This window comes from Falco peregrinus, chromosome 3, assembly GCF_023634155.1.
Source record: "Falco peregrinus isolate bFalPer1 chromosome 3, bFalPer1.pri, whole genome shotgun sequence".
Taxonomy (NCBI): Eukaryota; Metazoa; Chordata; class Aves; order Falconiformes; family Falconidae; genus Falco; species Falco peregrinus.
The window spans coordinates 115,990,095-116,005,457 of NC_073723.1; the positions used below are offsets into that span (position 1 = coordinate 115,990,095).

At 49.6% G+C, this 15,363-nt stretch overlaps 1 protein-coding gene across 1 annotated transcript in view; it reads right to left on the reverse strand.

Annotated features, from left to right (window-relative positions):
• Positions 1-1,095: 1,095 nt before the first annotated feature.
• ARID1A (AT-rich interaction domain 1A) overlaps positions 1,096-15,363 on the reverse strand; it is a 60,918-nt gene continuing 46,650 nt past the window's right edge. Inside the window, 10 exon segments of the mRNA XM_055798528.1 lie at positions 1,096-4,074; positions 4,878-5,008; positions 5,310-6,183; positions 7,684-7,780; positions 7,891-8,022; positions 8,179-8,329; positions 8,506-8,678; positions 9,059-9,191; positions 12,960-13,167; positions 13,710-13,919. Of these exon segments, the coding sequence (XP_055654503.1) occupies positions 2,350-4,074; positions 4,878-5,008; positions 5,310-6,183; positions 7,684-7,780; positions 7,891-8,022; positions 8,179-8,329; positions 8,506-8,678; positions 9,059-9,191; positions 12,960-13,167; positions 13,710-13,919 (3,834 nt within the window). The 3' untranslated portion in view covers positions 1,096-2,349.

Here is a 15,363-nt window from a genome sequence, read left to right on the forward strand (position 1 = left end):
AAAAAGTAGTAACATTTTTACATTAATTCAACCAGATTTAAAAAAAGCTCCTGGCATACATAACTAAATTATCAGAGAAGTTGCTTTTAAATCAGCAATATTGTCACAGAATAGCACAGAACAGCAGAATACTTGTCTCACAACCGGGTTTCCAGTCACTGCTTTTTAAAGCCAAGGAAGGTCCAGCACCATTCCAGTCTCTTAAGAAATTTGTTTTAAGGACTCTCCTTCTGCCAGACACGAGTTCCTGCAACTCCTGGTGATAAATAAAAGACTTTTTAGAAAAGAGTCAGTTTGATTCTGGCATAGTTACTCCTGGGAGTCCCGAGTTTAAGGAATACAGCTAGGGGAGGGCTCTGGGAACTGAGAGCTTCCTAGGAGAGACTAGCAAGATAAAACAAGGTGATTTTTTGCATAAAAGTGACGTTTGCCTTTAAAAAAGCCGCTCCTTTTTCTTTAACTAGCTCTTTTGCCTAAATGAGCTCAGTGCAGTTCTGGCTAGCCTGCTTTGAGGATAAAGCTTCAGGGTAAATAAAATACCCATCTGCTAACCCATGAAAACATGCAGATCCTCATACAAAGAGCCTGAACTTTGGCCATTCGCTGAAGGGCATCAGAGCTCTGTCTGCTGGAAAACCCCGTCCTCTGAAGGAAGTTGGAGTCCACCCCACGGTTCCAAGAAAATGTGAAAAACACGAGAGGAATGAAATTTTTCCATTTTACAAAAAGAGCTGAAAGGGAACCACCTCCCTTCCGAGCAAAAGCCTCTCACCCTGTGAACCCAGCATCCCTCTGACACAGCTTCACCTTGCGCTGCAAACCCACTCCTACCCGCGCCTAAAGCAGCATGAAGCCAAAACTCCCGTCGCTGAAACACGTAGAGCAGAGAAAGCAAAGCCAGAGCACGCGGCACTGGGGTCTCGCAGAGCAAGCTGGGGCTTTGTCGGCCCCAGACGCGGCTGAACCGCGCAGCACCTCTGAAGTCTCTCGGCTGCACCATAAGAAGGACCTGACCTACAGCATCACGTCTGCAAGACCTGACAGCACTGAAGTTACCTCCCCGTTCTCCTAATAAAAAAAACCCTTACAAACATCTTACCAAGATTTAATGTACATTTATTCTTAACACGTGGAACATATAGTATAAAGATTTCATACTGAATAAATGATATTCATTAAGCCAAAAAAGGAAAAAAGGGAGGAATTTACATCAAGTTTTTAGCTACATCGTCTGAAATACAAATATGCAGAATTCATCACTGAAAAATCTCAATTGTGTTTCTTCATCAGGAACTTCAACTGAACCTAGAACTTTTTCACACCTCGATTAGAAAGAAAACAAAAACAGGAAAAATAAACTATAAGTTGATTGGCTGCTGAGACAGCAATGACTTTATACACAGAGACCTGTACAGCATCCTCCAGGGAGGGATGTCTGGCAAGAGATTAAATAATTGTGTCTCGCTTTTGCAGGTCATCAACTCGTTAACTCGTCATACTATAAAGGGGTAGGGAGAGGGGGACAAAACTGCAAGGAATCTTAGGGTATGTGCAATGTACAACGTCATATATATATACACACGTGGCAGCATTCAGGCTGCAGCTAAAGGTTAAAACCAGTTCTAAGAGGTGATCTCAGGGTTATTCATACAATCAAGGAGGAAGAGAGAAAGAGGTCAGGGTGTTGTAGGTTCACACATGATACTTTGGGGGAAAAGCCTTTTTTTCTCCTCAACATTAACTAAAAACATTTTTAAAAACTACAGCTTGCTGCTGATCCAGCGTTTTTTTTGTTTTTTTTTTTTTGTTTTTTTTTTTTTTTTCCATGTGAGACATTATTACAGTATGTTTACAGTTTAAGGTGTACAGTACATGAAGTTCTACACGCTACTGCACAGGCCTCCCTTGGACAAGGTCTGTTCACAACTGGTAACTTCTTGGTTCCTGCAAGATTGTGAATGTACAACGATAAACCACACAGAGTTCAGCAGTCACTTTTGTCCTTCAGAGTTTACCATTAAAAACAGTTATGAAAGTGGTGCCTGTCAATGTGATAACACAGCAAGTCGTTTTCCCCAAACTCACTGTAAACGACAGTAACTTTGGTTAAAATAAAAAAAAAGTCTTCTATGTAGACAGAACTTTGTCTCCTTTAATAAGGGATTCAGGACAAATTTCAAGGGCAGGGGAAGGGGAGAGGGAATGGGGACATCTTTCCCCAAGGGAGAAGCAGGACAGCGCAGGGCAGACAGTGGATTCTGAGGTGGTTTTGCATAAATAAAGGGCAACAGTCAGTTTCTAAGTTCTCCACTCACGCACACGCACACAGGGTCTCGGATCCCACAGCTGTCATGACTGGCCAATTAAAAACAGTACATCACAAATAACTTGTGAAACCAAAGAGTTCATCAAAGGCGACACGGAGATGTCCAACAGCCGCGACTCGTATAACGTGAACTCCGAGTGGTTCTCGTCCACCTTGGCCAGGGCGAGCAGCGCCCGAGCGGCTCGGCGCATCATGTCCACGCTCGTCGACTCGAAGGGCGGGTTCTGCATGTGCATCAAGCCGGCCTGGCTCTGCTGGAACTGCGTGGCGGCCAGGCTGTCCTCCAAGAAGCCCAGCAAGTTGCCAATGCTGCCCTTCTGCACAGCAATCGCTCTTGCTGCCAGGCTGTCCCCCTGTGCCAAGTTGGCCAGTAGTACCACAGCCATCTCTCGACACACCGGGTTCTTTCTGTCACTAAGGAACCGCACCATGGTGCTGTACAGCTTCTCCAAGCGACTGAAGGGGGGAGTTGCAAGAATCAAATCCACATTGTTGTCCTGGATGCTGAGTTTGCTGAGTGTTTCCAAAACCAGTCTCTGAGGGGAGAGGACCGCGTTGGGCCCCAGTGTTGGGAAGGGATCCTGGGCCTCTGCTGATGGACACACCGCCCAGTGGAGGAGTCCATCCAGGATAGGCAAACAGATGCTTTCCGGGTACGGGGAGAGGTCCAGCTGGCCAGAAATGTTGGCCAACGTGACCAGTGTATTTTCACGCAGCATCTCCAAGCAGTCCCACCACCACTCCACCTTGTTGCAGCTCACCCCTTGGTCCTGCTCCTCCTCTTTCTCATAGGTCAGGGGTGCCTGTTTGCGTTCTGGATGCTTGTGGTGTAAGAGAATCAGTTTCCCTAGAATCAGCAGCAGCCCGGGATGTTTAGACATTTCAAAGTCATTGCCCGGCACAAACGATAAACTCCTGATGATGTTGGAGACACAGATGCAGCGCTTCGCCAGAGAGTCCTGCCAGTCTAGGAGGGTGCAGAGGGGCGTCTCGTCTTTACTGTGAGGTTCGTCCTCCAGAATTTTTATATTTCTGTGGCTCTGAGCTGGACTAATGCCAAAGGGAAACTTGCTGCTTTCCTTCGCCGTTTCCAAAGCTTTAACCTCTTCCTCCTCCCCTGCCAGGGAACCCGGACGTGCCGAAAGCATGTCGTCCATGGTGGCGGTTATCCTCTTCTCCGAGGAGCTGTCGGATGGAGGAGTCTCTCCTTCCCTAGTGCTCGGATTGCTCTCGGCTGCTGAACGTTTCCTCAAGACAGAGTTGCAGGAAGCTCGTTTATGAGTCAAGGGTAGCTCCGTCTTGCTCTCAAAGTGGGTCTGAATGTGCTCGGTGGTGTCACCGCCGCCAATCCGCCAGTGCAGCAGCCCGCTTTCAAACTCCTGCACTCGCCCCAACTTGTCTGAATAATCTACCACAAACGGGTCGTTTTTCTGCACGACCTTGACTGGAAGCTTGTCAAATTTACTAACTAGTTTCTCCTCACTGCTCTCTAGAGGTACTTTGTCCTTGCTCGAAAACGCAGCCTCCTCCTCTTCCTCATCCTCCTCTTCCTCCTCACAGTTCAGGCTCCGTGGTTCATCCTCCTCCTCCCCTTCTTCGTGAGAGGAAGCTGAAGATTTGCAGAACCTTTCAGGATCTAATAGTGTTCTTTGCCCTGGGTCTCCCACCTCGTATTCCTTCAATATTCCAAAGATCTCGATCAGGCAGCGCCGGAAATACTCCACCAAGAGTTCCAGCAAGCCTGGCAGCTACGAAGGAGGAGAAAAACAGGAGGGGAAGGAAGGAAGGGAACAGTGATCAGAAAACAACTTAGGCCAACATGAGCAACGGGAAAGCAGGGCATCAAGGACTAAGAATTCAAGCAGTGCTGTTAATTAACAGGTTCTTTTCATGCTGGTGATAAACTCTTTGCAGAAGAGAGCTTTCCATCCTCTCAGGGAAAGGAACAAAGACAAAACCAGATACTGACTGGCAGTACCCACGCCACCCCCTCTCCACACACACACACAGACCTGTGCAAGCACACATGCTCTCGGGTGTATCTCCCCTCTGGTTAACACGCAGGGAGGTGAAGGGCAGGGCTAAGCCCAACAGCCTTCACAGCACCGCTGAGCGGATTTTACAACAGCCACGGAGGCACACGGCAACTAACAGAGAAAGGCCACCCCTGCAGATCGGCATCCCAGCCTCACCGCGCGCCATCCCAGGGAAGGATGGAGCCAGAGGTGCACAAACACCATCGCCACCCCACCGTGCAGGCAGCCTCTCGCCGCAACGTCCATTACAGCCTCCCCATCCCCACTGCTTTTCACCTCCTCTGTTCCAGAGGCACCCCAGCTCGCCAGAGCGCACACACACTTGCACACCAACTAACGTGTAAATGACACGGGCCAGCAGGCCACCAGCGCGCAGCCACCCAGGCCCGGTGTGCTCCGTGGGGACGGGGACGCCTGGCCCCGCCAGGGCACGAGCTGCGTGTCGCCACCTCACTGGCGGAAACCCTGTGAAACCAGCACTTCAAAGACCTGCACCGGAGAGCATCTGCACCCACCTGGCTGAGGTTGAAGGTCATTATGCTGTTGTCATCATAGAGCAGGATGTTTATGGTATCTAAGGCCCACGTACTTTCAGCTAGCAGCCCGGACTTCAGAGACATCATCACTCTCCAGGCTTCAGGAGTTCCTGTAACATAAACACATGATACTTCCAGCTCCTGCAGTTTAAAAACAAAAAGGAGATATTTGATACTGCTTTTTGGACCCAGGAAGAGCAGAGCCTGTTTGAGATGACGTACAGATTGTATAGACCAGCGATCTTTCCACAGACAACGCCAAAACGATGTCTGAAAACACAACTAACCTGCAAAAACGTAATTCTTTCCAAGCCAGCAGATCCCTCCCACTCGGCAGTGCTGTACCAAAGGGTAACGGCAGCATCCACCCCCTTGACAGGCACAAGCAGAAAAGTAGGAATATCCTCTTACCTATATCTTTTGCTGTCAGCCGTCTTCTCTGCTTCAACACAGGTTGCGTAGCTTCTACTGATCCCGGAGGGAAGGTGATGTCTCGTCGGATCATGGGAGGCTGTACAGCTGCTGGTGTTATGTGCGAGGCGGGGACCGGCGGTCCTGCCTTCTGCATTTTCATCCCCGAGTGCAGGAATGGAGATTTACTGGGAGAAGTGCGATTCTCCAGAGGTCTGGGCAGAGGTGCTGGGCTGGATACCTGAGGAATGTGATTCTGCATGCTAGGGGGGGTCTGGTAGTTAGACTGGGGGGGCCTAGTCATTGGGGGCACGGGGGCAGAGGGACCATAGGGAGGTTGCCGGTTCCCGTGGGAAGGCCATGGTCCCTCGTGGTTGACCCTCTGGTCTGAATGCAGAATTTCATCTGTTCGAGTCACTCCGTGATAGGCAGGCCCCTGGGGCGCAGAGCCGGTGCTCTGCCGGTTCGGATAGCTGTACCCTATTTCGTTGCGCCCTTGCCACATGGCGCCTTGCTGCGGGCCCTCTGGAGCAGACTGGATGGGACCACCCATCATCTGAGGAGGCATGTTCTGCTGAGCATTGGAGCCTGGGGGAGCCGAGACCCTGTCTCTGCCAAATTGGAATGGGAACTGGTTCTGCGGCCCTCCGGCGGATCGGCGGTCAGCAGCAGGGTAGGTACTCCCGTACTGGTTATACAGGTCCTGCTGCGGCGAGGGCTGTGCGCTTTGCTGCTGGCTCGGCTGCTGGCTCTGTGCTGGGGGCAGCTGCTGCTGCGCCTGCCCCTGCCCGGCGCTGTACGGCACGTTGTACATCTCCCCTTCGTGTCGCTTGGCGGGCGGGCCGTAGCTGCCATCCATCGGTCGCTTGTAATTCTACAGGGACAAGAAAGACATGGACAACGTGAGGTGATCTACTCGGAAAAGCCACCCAAACCCCAGCGGGCAGAGCTACTCAGAGCCAGAGGGTGCCCCTCAGCACGGCCTGGAAGAGGACAAGACTTGTCTCCCTGTTTGCCGTACCCAGGGTGAAGCTGGACCAGCCTTTCGTTTTCACAAGCCAAGACCAATTCCTTGCGGCTGGCTGGGCAGTTTCCTTGTGGATTCTACAAGGGTGCCTTGGGGGAGAAGTCTGCCCACAGAAAGGAGCTTTCTGTAGAAAAGACTCAGTTCTACTAAACGTTCACCACAAACCACGCTGTGCACGGGTACTAGTTTCCTTTCACATCCAGGAATTTTATTAGACCCTGTTTCTCTTGTATTTCCCAGAAAAGGCAGGTTTCTGCTGCATCAAACAAGATGCATTAAAAACTGTTGTTTTCAGCTGTTGTTAAACTTCCTGCTTCTTCCTTTGCTGTAGATCTCAAAACACATCGCTGAGAGGAGCAAGAGCTATTCTCCCCTGCGCTTTTTTTAAGTGCAAATGGAGAAAACAGTCAATTGCTGAGACAAAATGAAAATCCAAGATCCCTCTTGCCTCCGAAGGGCTGTGCTCTAGCTGCTATACAGTCTGTTCAGAAGCTCCACGGTCATGACTGGCTTCAGATGGAGCTCTAGGGCTTCAAAGATGACAAGTACCAGAGTAACTCGAACTCTTGGCTCCGAGCCCCATGGCTCTGGTTGCAGAGCCAAACTGCAGAGCAATTGGAATTATTCTTAGCACAGCTCAGCGAGTGCCCTCTCTACAGTCTCCTAAACCAGAGGACTCAAAATTATCAGGAAAACATTATGGGTCCTGGCACTGACTCAAAGAGCAAGCCATATATAAAGATTAAGGAAACAGATATATGTTCATTCAAACTCTGTCCTTAAACAAACCTGATGGTTTTGAGAACAGGGAGCAGGAGGCAGCCGAGGAGCAGGGGGCTGAAGCCTCTGCCTGCAGGCTCAGCAAGACAAAGGCACAAAATAACCCCAACCCTGGGTTCTGCAGAATGATCCACCTGCAACAGCTCCCCAGAATGATCAAGGACTTCCTCTGAACAAACTTATCTGACCACTTGGACCAAAAGTGTTGCAGAAACACGATGGTATTCAGAAAGTTCCAGAGGGGCAGAGAAGCCCAGTAAAGCTTCCTCATCTCCTGCTGCCTGACCGAGTGTGCACGTCTGAAAACTACACAACCCCCATTCTAAGAATATTGTTTTGCTGATGCAACATTGGAAATGCCAATTAAAAAAATTATTTTTTTTTTAATTAGTTTAAATAATTTGAAAACTGGGGGGGAAAAAAAAGCACCTGTATAAGGTACTTCATTCTACACATTCATAAAGCAAACACACAGCCCAGTGCATTGTCATCCTCCCCTTTTCACATGTTTCAGAGATAAAATTCTTCTGTCTCTCAGTCAAACAATCAAACTTTCAGGTAACTTACCTGCTGTTGCTGTTGATACATGGTAGTTTGCTGGCTAGGGAAGGGGCTGCCCGAGGATGTGCCTTGAGTGGAGAATTGATTGCCATAGGAATCATGTCTGGAGAAGAAATAGATGCGTTACTTGTCTGATCAGATGCATGCTTCACTGTCCCAGCCTCAGAGCTCTCTAACCGGGAAGAGCGGTTTGTGGCAACACCCTGCACAGACCTTTGCTGCTGCTGCTGCTGCTGCGGGTAGCGGCTGGGAGAGTACATCCCCGATTCAGGGGTGGAAGGCATGATGTTTGGCTGCGGCGTTCCGGTTGCTAAGTTGCCCTCAGGTCCCATGCCGGGCTCCGTCCTACATGGAAACAAAGAGGAAAACCCCACACGTCCGCTTAAATTCACCCTTGGTCCTCAAATGGAAAAGGATGCTCAGCGAAGTCGCGGTAGCGGAGACAGGAATCATTTCACATGAGCCAAGCAAACCAGGATCTCACCAGGTTCAAGTACCCACCTCACCCTGTCGTAAGGACCTCCGTAGGAATAGTGTTGCCGCTGTCCCATGGCCATGTTACCCATCCCTGGACCTGCAGCACGATTGTAAGGGTCACCCATACCACTGTTGGGGCCCTGCCCTGAGGACATGAAGGGATCGCTTCCTGGAGCTGAAATATTGAAAGAAAGATCAATAAATGTTGTCTACCTCTGCCTTAGAAAGATACATCCCATCTCCCAGGGAAGAAGGGCAAGCAGGAGGTCTCCTACAGCACATTCCAGCATATGGCCAGATACAGGGATTAGTGCTCAAGGAGCAAAGGGAGAGCACACAAGGACTTCTCACCTTTCCTCATACTGCTGTAAGGATCTTTATTTGGCTCGTAAGACATGCGACCCATCATGTCGGAGGTATTCATGCTGGGCTGGTACCCTGGATTTGGAGTCATGGAGTTCCGTTTCTGGAACGCAGGATCACTACCATCTGCAAAGGCATCCTGAAGGCCCACCGAGTTACTCCTGATTCAAAAAAAAACCAAAACAACCCACAAACACAAGATTATAGAAGTCCATGATGCTCCTCACGATACTTTTCTCCACATATTTGCCTCTTAGGTGCTGCTATCCCCTACAAGGGCCACAGCCACACTCCTCCAACAGAGCTGTGAAGAACTGCCCTTCTACAACACTGTCCTCAAGACCAACCCCAAAAGTAATGATTATTCACCCACAGATGCAGAGCCAACAACGCTGCTGTGCGCCGTTAACAGAGGAGCGATGCCACAGAGCCCCACCGAACAGGTATCAAGCCTCCTGCCATCTGTACTAACGACCCAGAAGTGACCTGACATTCACAGCTTGCATCCAGCACAGCAGCAGAGGGTGCGATGCTTTCGTACCTGATGCCTGGCAAAGGGGGCATCTGACTGTGTGGCGTCGACGCTGGAGTTGGTGGCTTCAAGTCTCCTCCTTCTGCCATGGAGCTGCTGGTGGACTGAGGTGTCTGAGGACCCTGCATTGAGCCTGAACCCGCTGCAAGAACAGAAACGTGGCGTAAGCAGCTTGGCACCCTACAGATGCGACCCAGAACATCAGCCTTGAGAACAGAGAGCAAGAGTCCTTCAAGAAAGAGACAGATGAAATATGGCCAAAAAAGCACAAGGAGCTTGACATCTCAAGGACATACTGGGCCAGGCTTCCCAGAAGAACCACGTACAGTAATCTAAAGCTGAGAGGACATGTTCATTTTGATCACGCCTTCATTCTTAACCACATTCCCTCTCGTATGCCGTGCCACTGCTGCGGCACTGTGCTGTGTTGCCCAAGCTATCCAGCTTCAAAGGCTGATGCTTCCCACACAGCCGGGAATACGGTGCTTCTCGCCAAGCGACAACCACTGACCCATCACCTTCACGCTCTTTTCAGCCCAGAAAGAAGGTGGGTTTGAGCCCTCTCCTGGAAGCCTCACAACCTGCCTAGCGATGGAAACTCCAGCACGTTGGCTGCAGTCACCAAGTGACTCTGAACAAGGCTCCTCTCTCTGCTCTGCCCTTCGAGAGGGGTTAATTCATGCAGGTTAATGCAAGCACCACTCCCAAGGATTCCTGGAACAGGGAATGCCGGAGATGCCGGATCTTTCACTGAATGACAAAACCCGTCCAGCAAGTTCCCTGGCTCTTAGGGGTTGCTTTACACTACAGTAAGCTTTCATCAAGAATCCCAGACTGGCATGTGCAATCCAGCTGTGCCGCCAGCTCCAGGAGCTCTCCTCTGCCCTGGATCGCTGTGACAGCGTCAGCTCTCAGGTTCATATGCTCCTCGCAGCTGGCAAGAGCTGAACTCTTAATTAATGTTTCCATTAGTTACCATCCCCAGCACCCGATATCCCTCAGCTTCAGCCCTGCTGGTTGATGAGTCATTTCAGCTATTCATTAAAATCCTCCGAGGTCACGTCCAGGGCATGTTTGTTTACACCCCACCTTCCTGGCACCCTGTCCTCTCCTCCGCGACTCCCTCCCAGCCCGGGGAGGTCTCGGGAGAAGGAAGGGCAGAGGCAAGCTCAGCGGGGAGGCTCCATTGACGGGTCCTCCCCGCCGTTCTCCCTCCCGCGCCAGCCTCAGCACCGGTTCAGCTCCACTCGCTTCCCCCAGGAATTCGTCGCTCGGCTCAGTTTGTCACGCTGGCATCGGCAGGAAGAGGCCTGGAGACATTCCCTGCCTCGCTGCCATTTGGTGTTTGTCCCCACCCCCTGCTGTCCCTCCCACTCACAAATTTACACACAGTTGGAGCCGGGCCAGTTCCATGCTCTGGGAATTAAAACCCAACAGCAGGCTGATTACACCTCCCCGGGGACACGCCGCGCTTTGCGAGCGGGAACCCAAAAAGGTTTGCAGGAAACCCCCACCGAGTGCCCACGAGGCAATCCCCACTCTGGCCCTTCTCCCAACACTTCTGGGGTTTTGGGTTATGAACACACACACACCACGGCGACAGCTCCGGCACCAAGAGCTCTACCTAGATGTCCCGCAAAAGAGATTGCTGATGCTCTGCAGCCTCCAAAAGTGCCTAACGAAGAACCGTGAGGCACGATTTGCAGCGTTCACAAAGTTACACCGTAGTTCCATTGACAGACCGGGCTGAAACGAAGTGGACGCCAACAGGTTATAAAGTCTGCAAGGAGAGCAAAGCACGTGTCCATGCAGGATGACAGAGCCCTTCACCCAAATGATGGGACTTCAGAACGCACCCCTGTTGTCCAGGGCAGTTGTTCTCCGTAAGGGCGAGTTGTTGGGAGACAGCCCACCCTCCGCATGTGCAAGCCTGGAGGATGCTGCGTCAGCACGTCCCTGGAAGGACGGTGCCCACAGTGGCACTCAGTGCTCCTCTGAGGCTCTGAAGCCTGGGGCTGGGGTTAGGAGAGCGATTTGTGCCGTGCCCTACACCCTCAGCTCCTGCCCAACAAGAGAGAGGAAGAAAAGGAAAGTGAAAGAGGAGCACCAACACGCTGAGTGATACGGCTTAAAGGATCAGAGCAACCAACCATGCTCAGGGCTGCCTCTGCATACACCTAGTCTGGAGTCAAACAAGTGGAGAGCACAGTTTAAGTAGGGAATACAACACTGTCCTCTCGCAGTAGGAACCAAACCTGTGGACCAAGCCAGCAGAGCTGCACAGCCGTGCAGAGTGTGGGACCGCAGCCCTGCGTGTTCCTCTCACCGATGTGCTGAAGGCAAAGACCACCTGTGCCGCAGCCCAGAGGGCAACTGGTGACCTTCACACTCCACCCTATCAGCTAAACCAAAATAAAAATCAACGCACCATCTAATCCCTTCTGACAGGCACCTAGCGCTACAAGAAGTTTTAAGTGGCTTCCTCGAAGTCTCAGCCTTCGCCAAATAAACTCCAAATGCTCTTAACATCTTTGTTCTGCTGCCTAGTATCTCAGGGGAGCAAGAAAGAGGTTTTGGAAAGAAAGAGGGGATAGATTTGTGGTCTGGTTTAAGTGGAACTCAGACACCACTTCAGACAGAAGTTTAGTCTAATGACACAAAAGTTGCTTTCTCTTGCAGAAGACACCAGGGCTGAAGCTACACTGGGACAGGTTTCCCGGCTGGTGAAAAGACAAAGATCTAGTTCTTTAAAAAACCAGAATATTCGGACAAGCATGCTGTCGATCAAGGACTTAGCAGGGCTGAGACACAACTGCAGTACAATCAAAAAAGGGTTCGTTATTCCACTCCTCAGGAGCTAGACCAAGATGATGCCAGGTTTCAGAACCAAAAAGGCATTTTTTGCAAACATTACAAAAACTTCAAAGCAGATGAAGTTTTTATTTCACCTACATGAACAGGCTCCTGACCAGAAAAAGCATCTGAAGGTTTTACTTAGAAGACAAACTGGAAAACTCAAGTGTAAAGGGTTGGCAAGTTCAGCTGCAAATTCAAGCAATGAACTCAATGCAAACGAGACAGAAGCGATCAGACTTTCCGAAGACGAAAGAGTACAGCATGCACTGTGTCCTGGTTTCAGCTGGGATGTTTTCTCTCTTTTTTTTTTTCTTTCTTTTTATTTCATAAATCTGAATTGAACACTATGCTTAAGCATTCAGAAACTGGAGCACCCCATCAAATTTGAAACAACAGACGTTCATTTTAAAGGGCTTGATTTCCAGAGCATCCAACTTGTAATAGGCTTACAATGCACCCTGTGCATTGAAAACAGAGAAAACAAAGCCTCAGAAAGTTCTCGCTGTCTCCTGCTGAAGACAGAAAGAAGTAATTCACGAGGAAGATGAGTGCACACCCACATTAAGCAGTTACTCCCAGAAGGTAACACTTGCATAGGCAAAACAAGCCCCAGTTTTCTAGCAAGTTCCCAAAGCTAAGCAGTAGCAACAAGGGCTGCTGTTAAAATACGCCAAGATCACCTTGTGGGGTTAACTCCAGACTTCCCTCTCCACCAGATCCTCACAAGGCAGCGAGGTACTAGCAGGTACAGAGCTGGGTGTGTATGGGGGTGTCTGTATTTTTAGGTTTTCCTTTTTCTTCAACTTAGTATAGAGGTGGGACACACAAAACCTAAACTATCCCAAGCAGCTTCACTTATTCCCAGTATCATTCACACCCACATTACAGAAGCATTTAATCTACACAACCAGAGAACAGCCAGTTAGAAACAGACACGGGCTTTGGGGAAGTTTGGAACTAGTCTGGCCCACAGCACGTGGAGGTGGGTGTACGGTGCCAGAGATCCCCCGGCTCCAACACGCAGTGCACACCGTAAACCGGTGGCTCAACTCACCTGGAGATGGCGGTTGGATCTTGGTCTGAGACTTCTTTGAATCAGCAGCTGCAAAGATATCTGGAGGGGGGTCTTCACCTCGCTCAATCTTGCACTCAAAGGCATAGAGACACTGGATGTACTGCTTCTTCAAAGAACTAGCTGCACTGCTGGATGTGCCCACATTGAGATTTGTGGCCAACTCGCGCCATTTCTTGTTTTTGTTGACCTGCACAACCAAACAAGAAGCTCTAACTCAACATCGCAGCTACTTTTCCTCCCAAGAAGTTTTCTGGGGAGGAACCAACGCTCCGCAGCTAACAAAGGATGCAATAAGGGCTAAGCAGAGCAGTGAACTAGTTCAAAAACCAGTTCAAAACTGGTCAAAAATTAGTAAACTGTCTTCCTCACCTACAGCACACTTTTCAAACAGGGACAGTTTGCTAATCAAATTAGCCATGAGGTCAATTGACAGCCTGATGCAACGACAAAGACTGTGTCACCAATCTTTGCACTGGGCAAAGCAGAGGGGAAAAAAAGCCCCTGGATCCCCCCCAGGCTGTTCTCCAACCAGACAGTGGGAGAGCAGACGTGTGGCTTCACTGCCAGGATGCTGGGTTACCTAAGCATGATTTTTAAGAAATAAATAGGAAATAAACACAGCTAAAGGAAAAGTCACGGCTTACACTTAGGTACAAAGCTAACTCTGAATTGTCTTGCCCGTCAGCCCCGAATACACACATGCGGTCGCCACCAGTGGTGGGCACTCACCTGAGTCAATCCTCCGATCTCCTTCACAGAGATGTAGAGCCTGTAGAGGTCCAAGGGTTTCCTGCCCACCGCTGGGAGGTTTGTCATGCCCATGGCCTTCTCCTCAGTGAAGGCCAGGTAACGATCCACCCAGATCTTCCTCTCCGGCTCGCCACCCAGCTCATAGAGTTTGGTGATCTTCTCATTGGTTGTAGTAGAGGAACTGGACTTCTAGGAGAAGGAAAGAGAGATCAGGACTGAGCAGCACAAAAGCAGCCAGGTCACAGCTGAGATGGTTTCAAAAAAGCACTTAGGTAAGAGTTCAGTCCTGCTGTTATATTGCTTTATATTATTTATATATAACAGCTATATATTAGACCTCTGCTCATCTCAGACCAACATCGGGCAAGTACTGCTTAACAAAAGGTATCGCAAAACCAGCTGCTACTCAGGGAATTCACAGAATATATATTTTTAATAAGCAAAAGGTTTCAGGAATGCTAAAGAAACCAAACCATCCTCAAGGAGACTTTGCAGAGAGCCATCTCTGAGACATGCTTTGTGGGCTTATTTGCTAAATATGTGAGAAAACATCACATTCAACTGCACATGAGATTTCTCCATGGCTGCTGCACTCGGCCAGGGTGAATACTGCTCTCTGGTTACTCTCTTCTCTTACCCAAACGGTAGATGCCAGGTTAAACTGACACTAAACACTGAAAAGGAATAAAAATGAACATGCCTCAAGGAAAAATAAAGACCAGAGACACCTGTTTGACAAATGTGTGGTCCCCCCCAAAGACCATCTCTCTTCCCTTGCCTATTCACTGACAAGTGCAGAAATGTCCGGCTACCCAGAGGCGACGCGAGCTCCCGTACTGGTTTGCTACCACTGGTGTATCAGGATCCAGGAAGGCATCACCAGAATTTGGAAAACACGTTTACAATTACGAAGTACAAGTATCACACACTAGTTCCTACACATCTGGTTCAGTGAATTGTCCCGGTGTCTGCTTAAGAGGCAAAACCTGAGGGTCCTGCCTCGTGCCTTGCTTCCTCCAAGTCTTCTGGTGTAACGCATGAGCGTGTTATTTTGTCTTTCACCCCCTGGATCACATACACTTGGAGTAAAGGCAGGAACGATGATGTTCTAGATGAACCCCTGCGCCCAAGGCTGTGTGTATTCGTTAGCACATGAGATAATCCTCAAACAGCGCAGACCAAGAGGACAGAACAACCCTTATTTGTAGCTTCTGGCATCTCCCAGCCCACGAGCATTCAAGTCCTTGTTTGTCATAAATAGGCAGATGCCAGAACACATGAGCAGAAGTAAGAGATCCTCCGAGTCTTCCTGCAGACCGCTGGTGGTACACGTATCAAACTCGCAGAGCATTTTCTTCCTTCAAGTAGCAAAAGAGGAGACTACAGGCTCAGAAGCTGCTTTTTTGGTGGTTCTTTTGAAACTGGTAGCAGTAATGCAAAGAAAAACACTCCCTGGAGAACTTGTTTGCCTCCCTCTTCTGGCTTTAGTACAGGATTAGTAAGAGATTTGTTTGTGAAACAACTGTAACACTTTAGTGTACCACCTCCCAGCCGAGAGGTGATAACTGACTAGCTCCAAGCCTACACCAGAAGCACACTCAGGTTTGTTTACACTTCTTTTGGCAGTTTCACT